This window comes from Lepidochelys olivacea (assembly GCF_965140295.1).
Source record: "Lepidochelys olivacea isolate rLepOli2 genome assembly, chromosome: 12".
NCBI classification, from domain to species: domain Eukaryota; kingdom Metazoa; phylum Chordata; order Testudines; family Cheloniidae; genus Lepidochelys; species Lepidochelys olivacea.
The window spans coordinates 1,589,041-1,604,982 of NC_140422.1; the positions used below are offsets into that span (position 1 = coordinate 1,589,041).

The 15,942-nt window shown below is 45.7% G+C and overlaps 1 protein-coding gene across 11 annotated transcripts in view; it reads left to right on the forward strand.

The window, feature by feature from the left end:
* Positions 1 to 15,942, forward strand: part of PDPR (pyruvate dehydrogenase phosphatase regulatory subunit) — a 68,137-nt gene that overhangs the window by 20,764 nt on the left and 31,431 nt on the right. For 8 of the 11 annotated variants that reach the window (XM_084645088.1, XM_084645089.1, XM_084645092.1 and 5 more), the window contains exons 4-8: positions 2,344 to 2,425; positions 2,525 to 2,688; positions 3,994 to 4,115; positions 10,057 to 10,174; positions 11,026 to 11,175. In XM_084645088.1, the coding sequence (XP_084501214.1) occupies positions 2,344 to 2,425; positions 2,525 to 2,688; positions 3,994 to 4,115; positions 10,057 to 10,174; positions 11,026 to 11,175 (636 nt within the window). Of the gene's footprint in view, positions 1 to 2,343; positions 2,426 to 2,524; positions 2,689 to 3,993; positions 4,116 to 10,056; positions 10,175 to 11,025; positions 11,176 to 15,942 lie in introns of those variants that run through there. The other 3 variants (XM_084645094.1, XM_084645086.1, XM_084645085.1) reach the window with 3 other exon arrangements.

Genomic DNA, 15,942 nt, shown 5'->3' on the forward strand with positions numbered 1-15,942 from the left:
AGAAGCAGGGGTAGAATCCAGTTCTTCAGGCAAGCATTCAGCTGCCTGAACCATGAAATCATCATTTCCCTTCCCACTATCCTCTGCCTCAGTCACCACTCCACTATCGTGATTCACCCCCAGAGCAAGTACCTCTTGTGCACTGAATGAGTCTGGGGTCCTATGGGAAATAGCCTTTCATTACATTATCACATAATCTATCTTGATGTGCATATATATATATATGCAAAAGGGGACAAATTAAGGTTTCAGGGGATCCTTAATTCTAGCATTTCCGGAGTTCTGAGTGCTTGACTTTTAACATAGTTTGTATGTATTTTCCTCGGTTTTTAAATATGCAAACTGGAAAAAACAGAAATTCCATTGTGTGGTATCAAATTGAAACCCACATCGGTCATCAGCAGGGTCAAAACCTTTAGATCCACCATATGAGTTAAACCACAACAATTAATGAAGTAACTAATAGCAGTAACAGGTTGTCACCCTCTGTGGACCAGCACTAGAGGGGATGGGACATTTCCAGCGGGTTTCACAAATAGCAGAGGAACACTGAGACTTAGGGAGCTGAGGTGACATTCTGGGATCTGGAGGGGAATGTGATCTAGTGGGCACAGAGCTTTCTGCCTGCTGTCCCCAAACCTAACCCCTTCTGCCAAGCCCCCTCCAACCTTTCTCTGTCCCAGACTCTCTCCCCTCCCCCAATTCCCAGCTACTTGCCCAACCAATCCCAGTCCCCCTGCCACCCTGCTCCTCATCTGTTCTTTCTGTCCACTGCCAGTCTCCAGTGACACACACCCTGTTCCCCATTACCACTGGATCTCAGTCCTAGTGTCCTTCCTTGGGCTTCTTGGCCAATCTCTGTGTCCCCGCCCCCATCTTCTTGTCCCAGTTTCCTTACCCAGCTAGCCTTAGTTCTTCCCCTGAACTCCATCTCCTCATCACATCTGTCTCCCTTCCTCCCTCTCCCCAACACCTCTGGTTCAAATCCCAATCTTCTCACCTAGTCAGTCCCAATATCCCCACTCCCTTCCCCCAAACTCATCTGATCTCAGTCACCCACTTCCCAGTTTCCAGTCTCTGCCCAGCCAGTCCTATTCTTCTCCCTCTCCTCCAGCTACTTGTCCCAATCTACTCTTCCTGGCATTCCCTTCCCAGGTCCTGTTCCCTCTGCATTCGAATTGGGCAGCTTCCTCCTCCAGTGACCAGCCCTGATTCAGTCTGCAGTGGCACAGAGCTGCAGCTTCAGGGAAAGACCTGCTTAGCCCCAGGCCACAGCATGCTCAGAGTGGACGTAATCTTTGGGGATTTAGATGTGAGACTCTAGCAGGTCTCTGCTGTGCATGTGTGAACTGTGATTTTTTTTTCAAAGGCATAGCTTGGTTAAATTTGGTTGATTTTCCCAGGGATGGCAAAAGGTACATCCCTGACACTTAGACTACCCCCTTGCCAAATTTCAGGTCCTTGCTCCAAAGCTGGGGGAACTTTAGCTTTTTAAAAGAAACAGTTGCCAAAATTTTTAACATGGGCAACAAATTTTTCCCTAGCCTCATTCTCAGAATGGCTGAATCATTTAGGCTGAAATTTCAAAATTAACAAAAAAAAAAAAAAAAATCTGTTTGAAGCAGACAGCTGACATGGAAGATTTCAGCCCACACAGTTACCGTTTGGCAGAACTATAAGCAACAGAAAACAGGGTATTACAGTGGAATGTGTCAGGCAACCTTAATAGTCAGCGTTACTAGCCCTGCCTATAATTAAGTTTAATATTTAAAGGGTCATATTCGTCCATTAAAGCCAATGGATTTACCTTGGTGCGAAAAGGTTTACATTCATTTATTGCATGTTAGTTTTTTCGTCATCTTATTAAGCAGTTATTAGAGCACATGGGGCACTGGTCTGAATCCCTAGTTTTAGCCTCTTCTTGCCCTGCCAGTTTCTCCTTTACTGGGCAGAAATGTGTGGCATATAATCTGTGAGAGTATTTATGAACCTGCATCCGATGAAGTGAGCTGTAGCTCACGAAAGCTTATGCTCTAATAAATTGGTTAGTCTCTAAGGTGCCACAAGTACTCCTTTTCTTTTTGCGGATACAGACTAACACAGCTGCTACTCTGAAATCTGTCTTTATGAACCTGAGTAACTTTTAGTATAAAGCAGAATTAAAATAACTTTAGTAGTCTAAATTAAACTGTGCCTTGTAAAACAATTGTAGGTTACTAGCTAATCAGTATATGAATGTGGGAAGCTTTTTTGACTACTGTGTATTGGAAGCAATGATTCTGCTGAAACATGAGGGCTTGGAGAACCTGCCCAACTTTGACTTGACTTTGGTCATTGTCTTAGGTTACGTGAAGACAGGCTCTATCTCACTGGCTCAGACTCAGGATCGATTGATCTCCCTGAAACGCATTGCCTCAAGGCTCAGGTACATATGAGAGAGAAACTGTACCTGATCTTAAACTTTTCCTGTGCTTGCCTTTCCTGAGAAGCTAATGACAAGCATCCTCTGTGTGTTCTGTGGCAGTGTAATGGGAATACCTTGTGAAATCATGGCTCCAAAACGAGTGGCACAACTACATCCACTAATCAACATTCATGACCTTGTGGGTGCCATGTATGTACCAGAGGATGCAGTCGTATCATCTGCCGATGTGAGTCTTGCTCTGGCAAATGCTGCCTCTCGAAATGGTATGAATATTTTTAATCTATAATATGCCAGCTCCCTTGTGTGATGTCTGCCTTTTTGTTATAAAGGAAAATGACCCTTTCATAGGGATGGTATCAGATTTGGGATTCATCTTATTCTCTTTTGATGACCAAAGTCTACTAATTTCTTTAAAGGAAATATTCTTTAAATCTATTTTTCTCCACCCTAAAGTCAGGTCAGATCTTGTTTGGGTGCCGCATCTTTAGAGATATTTAGTAGAAGGAATCACACACCACAGGCTGCTGTAGTCATTATTTATATACAACCCTACAAGTCTACACAGTGCTTTACAATAGGTAGAAACCCAGATGGGAGCTTAGTCTAAAGGCACAAGTGGATTCATACCAGTCTGGACAGTTTCATTATATATGAGCCTAGAGGGGTGTGAGATCAGAAGCTGGAATATTTAACTGGACAGGTGGATTTTTGGGGATTTGGAGGTGGGCCTGGCATATGCCATTGGAAGCTTGTTCAGTGAGATTGGGGTGGTCTGAAAGAAGGGACAGTGTCATGATTTAGCAAAGGAGATGGGAGTGGAACTTGGTCAGATTGGAGGAAGCTTATGAGGTGAACAAAGGTGGAGGCTGTATGGCAGCGGCATGTTCTTTGTGTATAGCAAGGCGTGAGGCCAACAGCCAATTGCCTTCAATGCTCTGGAAGTGCTATTCTTATAATTTAGCATCTCTTAGTATTGTACTTATGACCTCATATCATTGTCTTTGATTGAGAAAAATGTCGTTCGTCTCACTAAGTGCCACACAGTTGGGTGCCCCAGAACTGCATTGGCTGGATCTTCTGTTTGCCAGCTGGATTTCTGAGTCCCGCTTGTTTTCAGTGTCATTCACTAACTGGGGCAAAAATGAATGACTGTGTTCCCTTGAAATAACCATTAGCTTTTGTATCTGTGCCACCATCCAAACTTAAGACTCCAGCGTTTATAAATAAAGTTTATAGAGTCTTTGGTTTACAGAGTTCCTTCCTCACACTTCCTTCCTCCATAAATGCCATCTGTGCTCCCTATTTGTTTGCTCCTGTCGCCCAGTATAAGTCTCCTCCAAAAAAGGTTGTAACTCCAGCTCACTGCATTGCAGGATCTGTCCTGCTCCGTTGTACGCAAGCCCTTCTGCTAGTTTCCCTGTCAGAGGGTTTCAGCTAGATCAGGGAATGCCTGTGTCTGACACGGAGGAGAGATGGTTCTTTTGGCTTTGGGGGTAGCAGCCTGATTTTTTCATCCTCTCAGTAAGGCCTGTGGTATCCTGACTACTTTCTCTGGCCTCTCTCTGCAGGTGTCCAGATCCATGAGCGGACAAGCATCAGCCATGTCATGGTCCAGAAGGGTTTTGTGACTGGAGTGGAGACTGACAGAGGACAGATTGAATGCCAGTATTTTGTCAACTGTGCTGGGCAGGTTAGATCTGATGGAAATTTCCCCCTCTGTGTCCTCTTGTAAGGACTCCCAGTGTATTCGGTAGCTGTAATAGCAGAGGAGGAGATCATTCAGTAACCAGTGAAAAGAGCATGTCACGTTTCTTCAGAACAAACGCACGCTTGTCAACCCCAAAAATAGGAAAATATTGGTTACATCCCGAAATAGCTGAGTTCACACCCTCTGTCTCCATGCTATCTCTATCCTAATTAGAGCAGTCCTAACAAGCAGTGCTAAGTTTCTGCCACCCATGTATTTGTTTTTAATAGTATTTTTACTTTATAAAGAAGTGTATATGTTCTGTATTTTCTCTGCAGTTTCATGCATTATAATGTTAAGGTTCACTTTGGCCTGATCTGCTGCAGTACATCAAAGGCATGCCAAAGGCATCAAAGGCATACCCCAGAATGGTAGTTATGTTTAAGTCCTGGTCTACACTACGAGTTTAGGTCGAATTTAGCGGCGTTAGATCAATTTAACCCTGCACCTGTCCACACGACGAAGCCATTTTGTTGACTTAATGGGCTCTTAAAATTGATTTCTGTAGTCCTCCGTGACGAGGGGATTAGCGCTTAAATTGACATCGCTGGGTCAAATTTCGGGTAGTGTGGACGCAATTTGACGGTATTGGCCTCTGGGAGCTATCCCAGAGTGCTCCAGTGTGACCGCTCTGGACAGCACTCTCAACTCTGCGAAGGCTTTTCCTGTCTACCTGGCCAGTGCATCGAACTTCTGAATTTCATTTCCTGTTTGGCCAGCGTGGCAAGCTGATCAGTACAGGTGACCATGCCGATCTCATCAGCAGCGGTGATCATGGAGTCCCAGAATCGTAAAAGAGCTCCAACATGGACCGAACAGGAGGTACTGGATTTGATCACTGTATGGGGAGAAGAATCGGTGCTATCAGAACTTCATTCCAAAAAACGAAATGTCAAAATATTTGAAAAAAAATCTCCAAGGGCATGAAGGACAGAGGCTATAACGGACCTGCAGCAGTGCCACATGAAACTTAAGGACCTCAGGCAAGCCTACCGAAGAGGCAAACACTCGGGGTCAGACCCCCAAGCATGCCGCTTCTATGATGAGCTGCATGCAATTCTAGGGGGTGCCCCTACAAATAACCCACCCCTGTTCATGGACTCCTGCAAGGGAGTCTCACGCAATAGGGATGAGGATTTTGGGGACGAGGAAGATGATAGCGCACACCAGGCAAGTGGAGAAACCGTTCTCCCCGACAGCCAGGAACTGTTGATCACCCTGGAGACAGTACCCTCCCAACCCAGGCTCCTGGACCTTGAAGGTGGAGAAGGCACCTCTGGTGAGTGTACCTTTGTAAATATAATACACAGTTTAAAAGCAAGTGTGTTTAATGATGAATTTGCCCTGAAGACTTGGGATGCATTCGCAGCCAGTACAGTTACTGGAAAAGTCTGTTAACGTTCTGGGGATGGAGCGGAAATCCTTCAGGGACATCTCAATGAAGCTCTCCTGGAGGTACTCCCAAAGCCTTTGCAAAAGGTTTCTGGGGAGGGCAGCCTTATTGCGTCCTCCATGGTAGGACACTTTACCATGCCATGCCAGTAGCACGTAGTCTGGAATCATTGCATAAGAAAGCATGGCAGCGTGTGGTCCCGGTGTTTGCTGGTATTCAAGCAACATCTGTTCTTTATCTCTCTGTGTTATCCTCAGGAGAGTGATATCATTCATGGTCACCTGGTTGAAATAGGGGAATTTTATTAAGGGGACATTCAGAGGTGGCCAGTCCTGGGCTGTTTGCCTGTGGCTGAAAAGAAATCATCCCTGCTGTTAGCCATGTGGTGGGGGGAGGGGTTAAGCGATCATCCCAGAGAATTGGGTGTTGAGGGGGTTTAGTTGGGTTTGTGCTGCACATTAACCTGAAAACATCAGCCCCTCCTTTTAAATGGTCAGTGTGTCTTTTTAAATACTACTCTCCCTTTTTTCCTCCCACAGCTGCAAATGCCGCTATCATCTCCGTCCCAGAGGCTAGCGCAGATAAGAAGGTGAAAAAAACGCACTCGAGATTAAATGTTCTCTGAGCTCATGCAGTCCTCCTGCACTTAAAGAGCCCAGCAGAATGTGTGGAGGCAGACATTGTCAGAGTCCAGGAAAGCACAAAATGCACGTGAGGACAGATGGCTGGAGCAACAGGAGAGGTGGCGGCAGTGTGATGAGAGGAGGCAGGATGCAATGCTGAGGCTACTGGAGGATCAAACTGATATGCTCCAGCATAAGGTTGAGGTGCAGGAAAGGCAGTAGGAGCACAGACTGCCACTGCAGCCCCTGTGTAACCAACCACTCTCCTCCCCATGTTCCATAGCTTCCTCACCCAGATGCCCAAGAACAGGAGGGGAGGGGGCTCTGGGCACCCAACCATTCCACCCCAGAGGACTGCCCAAGCAACAGAAGGCTGGCATTCAATAAGTTTTGAAGTGCAGTGTGGCCTTGTCCTCCCCTCCTCCCCCACCCCTCCCGGGCTACCTTAGTAGTTATCCCCCTATTTGTGTGATGAGTTAATAAAGAATGCATGAATTTGAAACAATGACTTTATTGCCTCTGCAAGCAGTGATCGAAGTGGGGAGGGGAGGGCGGTTGGCTTACAGGAAGTAGAGTGAACCAAGGGGGTGGGTTTTCATCAAGGAGAAGCAAACAGAACTGTCACACCGTAGCCTGGCCAGCCATGAAACTGGTTTACAAAGCTTCTCTGATGCGCAGCGCACCCTGCTGTGCTCTTCTAACTGCCCTGGTGTCTGGCTGTGCAAAACTAGCAGCCAGGTGATTTGCCTCAACCTCCCACCCCGCCATAAACGTCTCCCCCTTACTCTCAGATATTGTGGAGCACACAGCAAGCAGTAATAGTGGGAATATTGGTTTCGCTGAGGACTAACTGAGTCAGTAAACTGCACCAGCGAGCTTTTAAAAGTCCAAATGCACATTCTACCACCATTCTGCACTTGCTCAGCCTGTAGTTGAAGAGCTCCTGACTACTGTCCAGGCTGCCTGTGTACGGCTTCATGAGCCATGGGAGCAAGGGGTAGGCTGGGTCCCCACGGGTAACTATAGGCATTTCAACATCCCCAACAGTTATTTTCTGTTCTGGAAAGCAAGTCCCTTGCTGCAGCTCTTCAGACAGACCAGAGTTCCTGAAGATGCGAGCGTAATGAACCTTTCCCGGCCATCCCACGTTTGATGTTGGTGAAACGTTCTTTGTGATCCACCAGTACTTGCAGCACCATTGAAAAGTACCCCTTTCGGTTTATGTACTGGCTGCCTTGGTTCTCCAGTTCCAAGTAAGGGATATGTGTTCAGTCTATCGCCCCACCACAGTTAGGGAATCCCATTGCAGGAAAGCCATCCACTATGACCTGCACATTTCCCAGAGTCACTACCCTTGATAGCAACAGCTCAGTGATTGCGTTGGCTACTTGCAGCACAGCAGCCCCCACAGTAGATTTACCGACTCCAAATTGATTCCCGACTGACCGGTAGTTGTCTGGCATTGCAAGCTTCCAAAGGGCTATCATCACTCACTTGTGAACTGTGAGGGCTGCTCTTATCTTGGTATTCTTGCGCTTCAGGGCAGGGGAAAGCAAGTCACAAAGTTCCATGAAAGTGCTCTTACGCATGTGAAAGTTTCTCAGTCACTGGGAATCATCCCAGACCCACAACACTATGCGGTCCCACCAGTCTGTGCTTGTTTCTCAGGCCCAGAATCGGCTTTCCACGGCATGAACCTGCCCCATTACCACCATGATGTCCAAATTGCCAGGGCCCGTGCTTTGAGAGAAGTCTGTGTCCATGTCCTCATCACTCTCATCACCGCGCTGCCATTACCTCCTCACCTGCTTTTGCAGGTTCTGGTTCTGCATATACTTCATGATAATGCGCGAGGTGTTTACAATACTCATAACTGCTGCAGTGATCTGAGTGGGCTCCATGCTTGCTGTGGTATGGCGTCTGCAGGAGAGCAGAGTTGCAGGGGAAGTAGTGGTTGGATAACCAGTTTTGCAGACCTACTGCACAGTCTGCTACTAGGACACAACAGCTTAGCGGGCTGCACGCTCGCCGAGGTATGGCGAGACGAGAGCAGGAGAGCAGAGTTGCAGCGGAAGCGGTGGATGACGACAGTCATATAGAGGACCTGTGAGACCACCAGGAGAGCAGAGTGGCAGCAGAAGCGCTGGTCGGAAGACCAGTTTTTCCGACCTACTGCACCGTCTGCTGCCAGAGCAGGAGAGCAGAGTGGCAGCGGAAGCTGTTGTTCGATGACTATAGTTAGCATCCTACTGCACCGGCTGCTGAAAGCAGTATGGGGCCCGCATGGAAAAAAGGCGCGAAATGATTGTCTGCTGTTGCTTTCACGGAGGGAGGGGCAACTGATGACATGTACCCAAAACCACCCGCGACAATGTTTTTGCCCCATCAGGCATTGGGAGCTCAACCCAGAATTCCAATGGGCAGCGGAGACTGTGGGAACTGCGGGATAGCTACCCACAATGCAACGCTCCAAAAGTCTATGCTAGCCTCAGTACTGTGGACGCACTTTGCCAACTTAATGTGCTTAGTGGGGACACACACAATCGACTGTGTAAAATCGCTTTCTAAAAAATCGACTTCTATAAATTCAACAGTTACAGAGTAACAGCCGTGTTAGTTTGTATTCGCAAAAAGAAAAGGAGTACTTGTGGCACCTTAGAGACTAACCAATTTATTTGAGCATAAGCTTTCGTGAGCTACAGCTCACTTCATCGGATGCATACTGTGGAAAATACAGAAGATGTTTTTATACACACAAACCATGAAAAATGGGTGTTTATCACTACGAAGGGTTTTCTCTCCCCCCCCACCTCACTCTCCTGCTGGTAATAGCTTATCTAAAGTGATCACTCTCCTTACAATGTGTATGATAATCAAGGTGGGCCATTTCCAGCACAAATCCAGGTTATCATACACATTGTAAGGAGAGTGATCACTTTAGATAAGCTATTACCAGCAGGAGAGTGGGGTGGGGGGAGAGAAAACCCTTCATAGTGATAAACACCCATTTTTCATGGTTTGTGTGTATAAAAACATCTTCTGTATTTTCCACAGTATGCTTCCGATGAAGTGAGCTATAGCTCACTTCAGCTTATGCTCAAATAAATTGGTTAGTCTCTAAGGTGCCACAAGTACTCCTTTTCTTTTTATAAATTCAACCTAATTTCATAGTGTAGACATACCCTAAGAGGAGACTAGTGCATGCTGTTTGCTTGGCACTGTAATCTAAGTGGCAGCCTGTTAAGAAGCATCCTGCAGTGTGGCAATACACACCTGCCAAGTCTCACTCAGTGGGAGGGGTACATCTTTCTGAGGTGAAGGACTTTGCTGTGACTCTTAATGAGACTATTGAATCTCCATAATGTTTCTGAAAACCTCCCTCATTCTAACTGTCACAGCTTGTCAGCCCTGAAGATATATTTGCCAGTTGATGTTTCTCAGCCTGCAACTGGCCATCTTGGTAACATGGGACCGCAGCAGTCCAGGAGCCCAAGAGAAGAATCATTGTCTATTATGTTTTCTTCAGAAGCCAAACCAATAGTGACTTCACTGTATAAATTCTTCTTCTTCGTCTTGTTTATTTTATATCATGATAGCACCTAGAAGCCTCAGTCATGGACTAGGCCCCCATTGTGGTAGTTGCTGTTCAAACACAACAAAAAGATCTTCCCTTCCCCAAAGAGCTTATAATCTAAGTAGAGAGGGGGGAAAAAAGTAAATTTCTTCTCTGTCTAAGGCAATATTGCAGCAGCGTAGACATGGACCTGCTCTGGTGCTGTAGCAAAAGCACTCCGATGAAGACAAAATAGGCCTGTGACTCGGCTTTCTCCCTGTCACTTCCATCCCAACTAACCCTTTCTGGTTTCAGTGGGCCTACGAGCTGGGTCTCTCCAGTGAAGAGCCGGTCAGTATCCCGCTGCACGGCTGTGAGCACTTTTACCTCTTGACACGTCCCTTGAAGAAGCCACTAGAGAGCAACACACCAAGTGAGGACTCTCCCACTTTGTTTTATTTTGCTGGTGAACTCTCTCTATCCTTCCAAAGTCAAGGCTGGCTGGAGAGTAGAGCTGATGTGTGCAGACCTGAACTCTGCCAGGAATGTGCCTGGCGTTCAGGCTCACTTGCTCTGAGTGCCCTCTCTCAGAGTTGAGGTGGGGAATAGTTGTCAATTTACTCAAATATAAACTCTTGCCACAAAAGATGAGCTCTTTTGGGTTTACCAGCTCAGCTAGCAAAGATTGTGGCTTGGGAATGATTTTGACTCTTGCTTTACAGGTGGTTGCATCTCTGTTGGATGCATCAACTATGCACCACATGCTCTGGAGGGATTGTGCTAACCTTGCTATTATGTTCTCCTTGGAGGCTGCTGTGCCCATATGGGCCATGTATTTCTCTCTTTCAGATGAAGTTAAGGCTTTACAATGGCATTTGCATGTCATTGAGCAGTAGGGGGCATCCAGTGTACTTGAGATAACTACCCTTCCCTCCCCACACACCTGGCTTTTGGCTCCCTTGAAGGAGAGCGCACATATGGATACCAGTGCTGGGAAGTGGAAAACTCGCGTGCGCATGCGCACACACACGTGCAGTCTGTCTTTTTCTCTAGCAAGCATTTCCGCAACTAGTAAGTAATGGTTATGCTCCCCTAGGAACCCAGCTCTCTGACCTGAGGGCCTGATTCACTCTCTAGTGAATTCTCTTCACTGACTGATTTGTTAGTCATTTTTGTATTCCCAGCCTCTCTGTGTGGGGAGCATGGTCTATTTTGATATAAACAAAGTTGTAATTTGTCCTGCACTTCCCAATCCTTCAACATGCTCTCATGTTTCCTCTGCAGCTATCGTGGACCCAGACGGCAGGATCTATATCCGCAGTTGGCAAGGTGGCATCCTCTCAGGTGGCTTTGAGAAGAACCCCAAGCCCATCTTTACTGAGGGCCGGAACCAGCTTGAGATTCAGAATCTGCATGAGGACTGGGATCACTTTGGTATGCTAATCAGATAGGGTTTACAGCAGGGTGGATTTGATTTAAATGAGGATTTAAATCAGTAGTTAGGAAGACTCGATTTAATAATGGATTTCTACATAAAGGGGCATTTTTGTTGGTTGTTATAACCTTAATACATATTCTTCAGAACTCCGAGATAGATGTACGTTTCATTTTTAGAAGTTACACACTGTACATTTTTAAAGTGATTTATTTTGAAAACTTTTCAGATTAGTTTTACAGCTATATCAGAAAATGAATGCTTGTTTGGTTATTTCATTTACCAAAGGTAATTGACGCAGATATTTTATGAAGTCATTGGGAGGTGAACTATCTTTAATTCAACAGGTTAATGATTAATATTTGGAGGATTTTCTTGCCATGCTGTATTAGGAAGAGAACATCACCAGACAGACATTTAAATTGTTTTATTTAACTAAAACAACAGCGTTATTCTGTAAAAGCGGCAAAGACTCCTGTGGCACGTTACAAACTAACAGACGTATTGGAGCTTTCATGGGTGAATACCCACTTCTTCAGATGCATGTTATGCAACATTATTCTGGATTTTTTCTTCAATAGCAAACGTATAATATTTTAACAAAACATGCATATGAATTTTTTAATTTAGTTAAACGTTCAAGTTTTTTAAAACCAGGTTTGTTTAAAATTGTTTAACTAAATTGAATTAAAAAAAACACAAATTAAATCGACTCTGTCAGCCAGGTCAACATAAAATATTGGCTTCTGCAGCAAACTCAGTCATCTTCACCTTCATTTTCCTGTTTGTTCATAATCTGGAAAAGAAAAACAATCTTTCCTGCTTTTTCAGGTCCCAAACGATTTCTCAATTTGGAATGAATTAGTCCAAAGGAAGAAAATATTCTTTCTACACCAGCAGAAGAAGCTACTGCTGTTAAAAGTGAGATTATCACTTCCACAGTCTCTGAATCCAAATGCTTAAGTGACTTCCACCAGTTCACTGGTGTGACTTTCTTTAAAACATCATCAACAGACATATATTTCTTGAATGGTTCACCCTTAGCTCTGAAGTTTATTATAGTTGGCATTATGGAGGGATGATTGCTGGATGTCCATGTCACAGCCAACTCCTCTTCTTCAGCAGTTAAGGTTTGACCCTGGTACTGAGTATTGAGAATATTTGCAAGAAAATCAGCTGGAGATAGTGCTTGTCCCATTTGTTTTTTTGGTGCTTGTAATTTAACTCTGTTGTTGTGGAGGGCAACAAAAATGATTAGGGGGCTGGAGCACATGACTTATGAGGAGAGGCTGAGGGAACTGGGATTGTTTAGTCTGCAGATGAAAAGAATGAGGGGGAATTTGATAGCTGCTTTCAGCTGCCTGAAGGGGGTTCCAAAGAGGATGGATCTAGACTGTTCTTAGTGGTAGCAGATGACAGAACGAGGAGTAATGGTCTCAAGTTGCAGTGGGGGAGGTTTAGCTTGGATGTTAGGAAAATCTTTTTCACTAGGAGGTTGTGAAGCACTGGAATGCATTACCTAGGGAGGTGGTGGAATCTCCTTCCTTAGAGGTTTTTAAGGTCAGGCTTGACAAAGCCCTGGCTGGGATGATTTAGTTGGGGACTGGTCCTGCTTTGAGCAAGAGGTTGGGCGAGATGACCTCCTGAGGTCCCTTCCAACCCTGATATTCTATGATTGCATATTTCTCTTTTTAAGATCTCACTCAGTTCCTTCCAAATTTCAACAGCGTCAGCCATAAAACAGCTATTTCCCTGCATTTTGTTCAAGGCGACAGAAACAGGCTTCCGGATACTCAGCGTGTGTTCAACCTTTCTCTTAAGCCCAATGTTGGGAACTTTGGCTGTGACAGTGCCATCTATTTTTTCACACTTTTGTTCACAAACTGTCATCAGATTAGGTTAGTTCTTGATCTAGTGCTCAAAACAGACCAGTACTGAGTTTCATTGCATGACTTGTGGGAGAGTGAGCTTGATTTCTCCTACTTTTTTCAGAGCAGTAGCTGCAAAGTGGTTGTTATGGAAGTATTTTGCAATTTCAACAACATTAGCCTTTATTTCTGGAACACTGAAGTCTTTGGCTAAGAGATGCATCAAATGAGCACTGCAACCGTATGTTATTAGCTTAGGACTCTCTTCTAAATAATTTCTTCTCATCTTGGATACATTTGCAGCATTGTCTGTGACCAGCTGTGTACTAGACATTTGAATTTTTTTTCAGTTTGTTATAGCTTTTATTTCTGCTACTTGTAAGTATTCTGCTGTGTGTGCATTTTGTGATGTATCAGTTGTTGCTCTTCGAGAGGTGTCCCTGGGGGTGCTCCACTGTAGGTGTTGGTGCGCCCTTGCGCCATTGTTTGGAGACTTTTACAGCAGTACCCGTATCAGCTGCGCATGTGCGGAGCCTGCCTCACATACCAGTCTTGTCTTAATAGTGTGCATGCGCGGCCGAACTCCTCAGTTCCTTCTCTACCATCCCCTGCCGGAGTTGGACCTGGAGTAGACTCGTTAAAACTTTTTCTCTTACCAATTCTACATCCTTTTCCCCCCCTTGGTTTAGCACTCTAGTTACTAGATAAGTTCATCCCTCAAAAAAAAAATTTCCCCCTTGTTCCTCTCAGCCTCCAGCCGACGCTAATATGCCTGGCTTCCCAGGATTTAAGCAGTGCACTATGTGCAGGGACACCATCCCTATCTTGGATGGTCACTTCCAGTGTATAAAGTGCCTGGGGGAGCCCCTCATTCTTCAGAAATGTGCCCATTGTTCCAAATTAAAATCCAGGGCAAGTAAAGATTGCTGAAAATGATTCTTCGGCAGGAGTCACTCGGACCTGCTTCTGACCCAGGTATGGGCTCCTCAGTGAACCGCAGCCCTCCCGTCTCCAAAAAGGACAAAAGAGAAAACGCCCGCCTCCTCACCCAGAAGGGAAACATTGCAAGCAAAAAGGTTGCTGAGCAGGTCTTTTTCTTCTGTGCAGACCTTCTCTCAGCTCAGCACCTTGGGTGTGCCGGGTTCCTCCAGCATCGTGCTAATCCTGCCTCTGGCTGCAGCGACAGCACAAGCTCCTGGTGCCAAGGCTTCAGGCTTCCAGTTGCCTGCCTCTCTCATGGCACCGTTCGGCACTGCAGTGGACACGGTGCCAGCACAGAGGACCTTCCCAGAACAGACTCGGGCTGCTCTTACCTTCCCGGCACCACCAACCTCAGCGCATGCATTGAGCGCTACAGTGCAGAGAACGTCGGTGCTGAATGACCCTCCAGCGCCACAGGCGCTCCTAACAGAGGGTTATTCACACAGGCTCTCCGGCATCGCAGTTCATTCATGCACCGGACCTACAGGTGTCACCTAATCTACAGTCTCATCTACTTGACACCTATTTTTTTTTCCGGACATTCGCATGCGGTCTGGACAGCTGTCTCCTCCTATATCTCACTTTTCTAGTGGTGAGGAAGCCATAGTGCAGGGAGACTTTTCATCATACTAGTTCTCCCAGTCACAGACCCAAATCAGCAGTGGTCACACAAAATCTAGGTCTTCGTTCATCAAAGACCTCTCTCCCTGGTATACAAACCCGTGGATGGCACCGCCTATGTCCTTCCCCGGTCAGTGGCAATACTGAGGTCCGTGGGCACCATATAAGCGATTCCACTATGATAACCAAGATGCCAGAAATAGGAGTAATGCCACCTCGCCACCACCAGTGCATACGGCTACAAATGAGACACAACAACAAGCTGTTACTCCACACTTTGATGAACACACTACACATGCTTCCCCAACCCTTCTGGAGCCCGTATCCACACAGGATGAGGCTATACTGCCTGCCCCACCAACACGGTCGGATGATTTCTTAAAATTTCAAGACCCCTTCAAAAGAGTCGCCAACGAGTTGAGGATTAATCTGGAGTAAGTTTCTGAAAATCAGCATGAGATGACTGATCTCCTGCAACCTACCTCCATATCCAAGATTGCCTTACCTATAAATTCAGCCATAATGGATCCTGCCAAAACCATATGGCAGACTACTAGCACACTTACCTGTAAGCGAGCTGACCGGAAATACTTTATTCCTTCCAAAGGGTCTGAGTTCCTTTTTACTCACCCAGCATCAAACTCATTGGTAGTAGAGGCAGCTAACCAAAAGAACAAACACCAGTTTCCCAGGTCTACCCCAACTGTTAAAGACAGTAAAAAGCTGGACCTGCTTGATCATAAAGTGTATGCTTCATCCACATTACAATTCTGGATATCTAATTATTCATCCGTTCTGGCAAAACATGACCACAAAAACTATGAGAAACTCATGGACTTTATTGATGACATTCCAGAGAGCAAAAAAAAATCAGTTTAAAGCCATAGTCTCTGAGGGACAAATCCTCTCCAGTACCGCACTACAAGCTGCGCTTGATGTTGCTTATACGGCTGCAAGATCCACTGCTACAGCAGTTATGATGCATCAAGCTTCATGGCTTTCATCGTCGTCTTTTCTTCGCGCAGTTCAGAATACCAACAAAGATCTCCCTTTTGATGGTGGAAAACTATTTGCCAATAACACCAATGATGTGCTTCACTCCATGAAGGACTCGAGAGCGACATTACGATCTCTGTATCCAAACCCCTACAAATAGGAGGAGACAATATAGATACCAACCTAATCAATGTCCACCTGACATATACTCAACAAAGTCATAGACCATAAGAACAACATCATTGCTGTACCAATTCATCGGCTCCATGTCAACCCCCTCCCACTAATAAGCAAATTTGA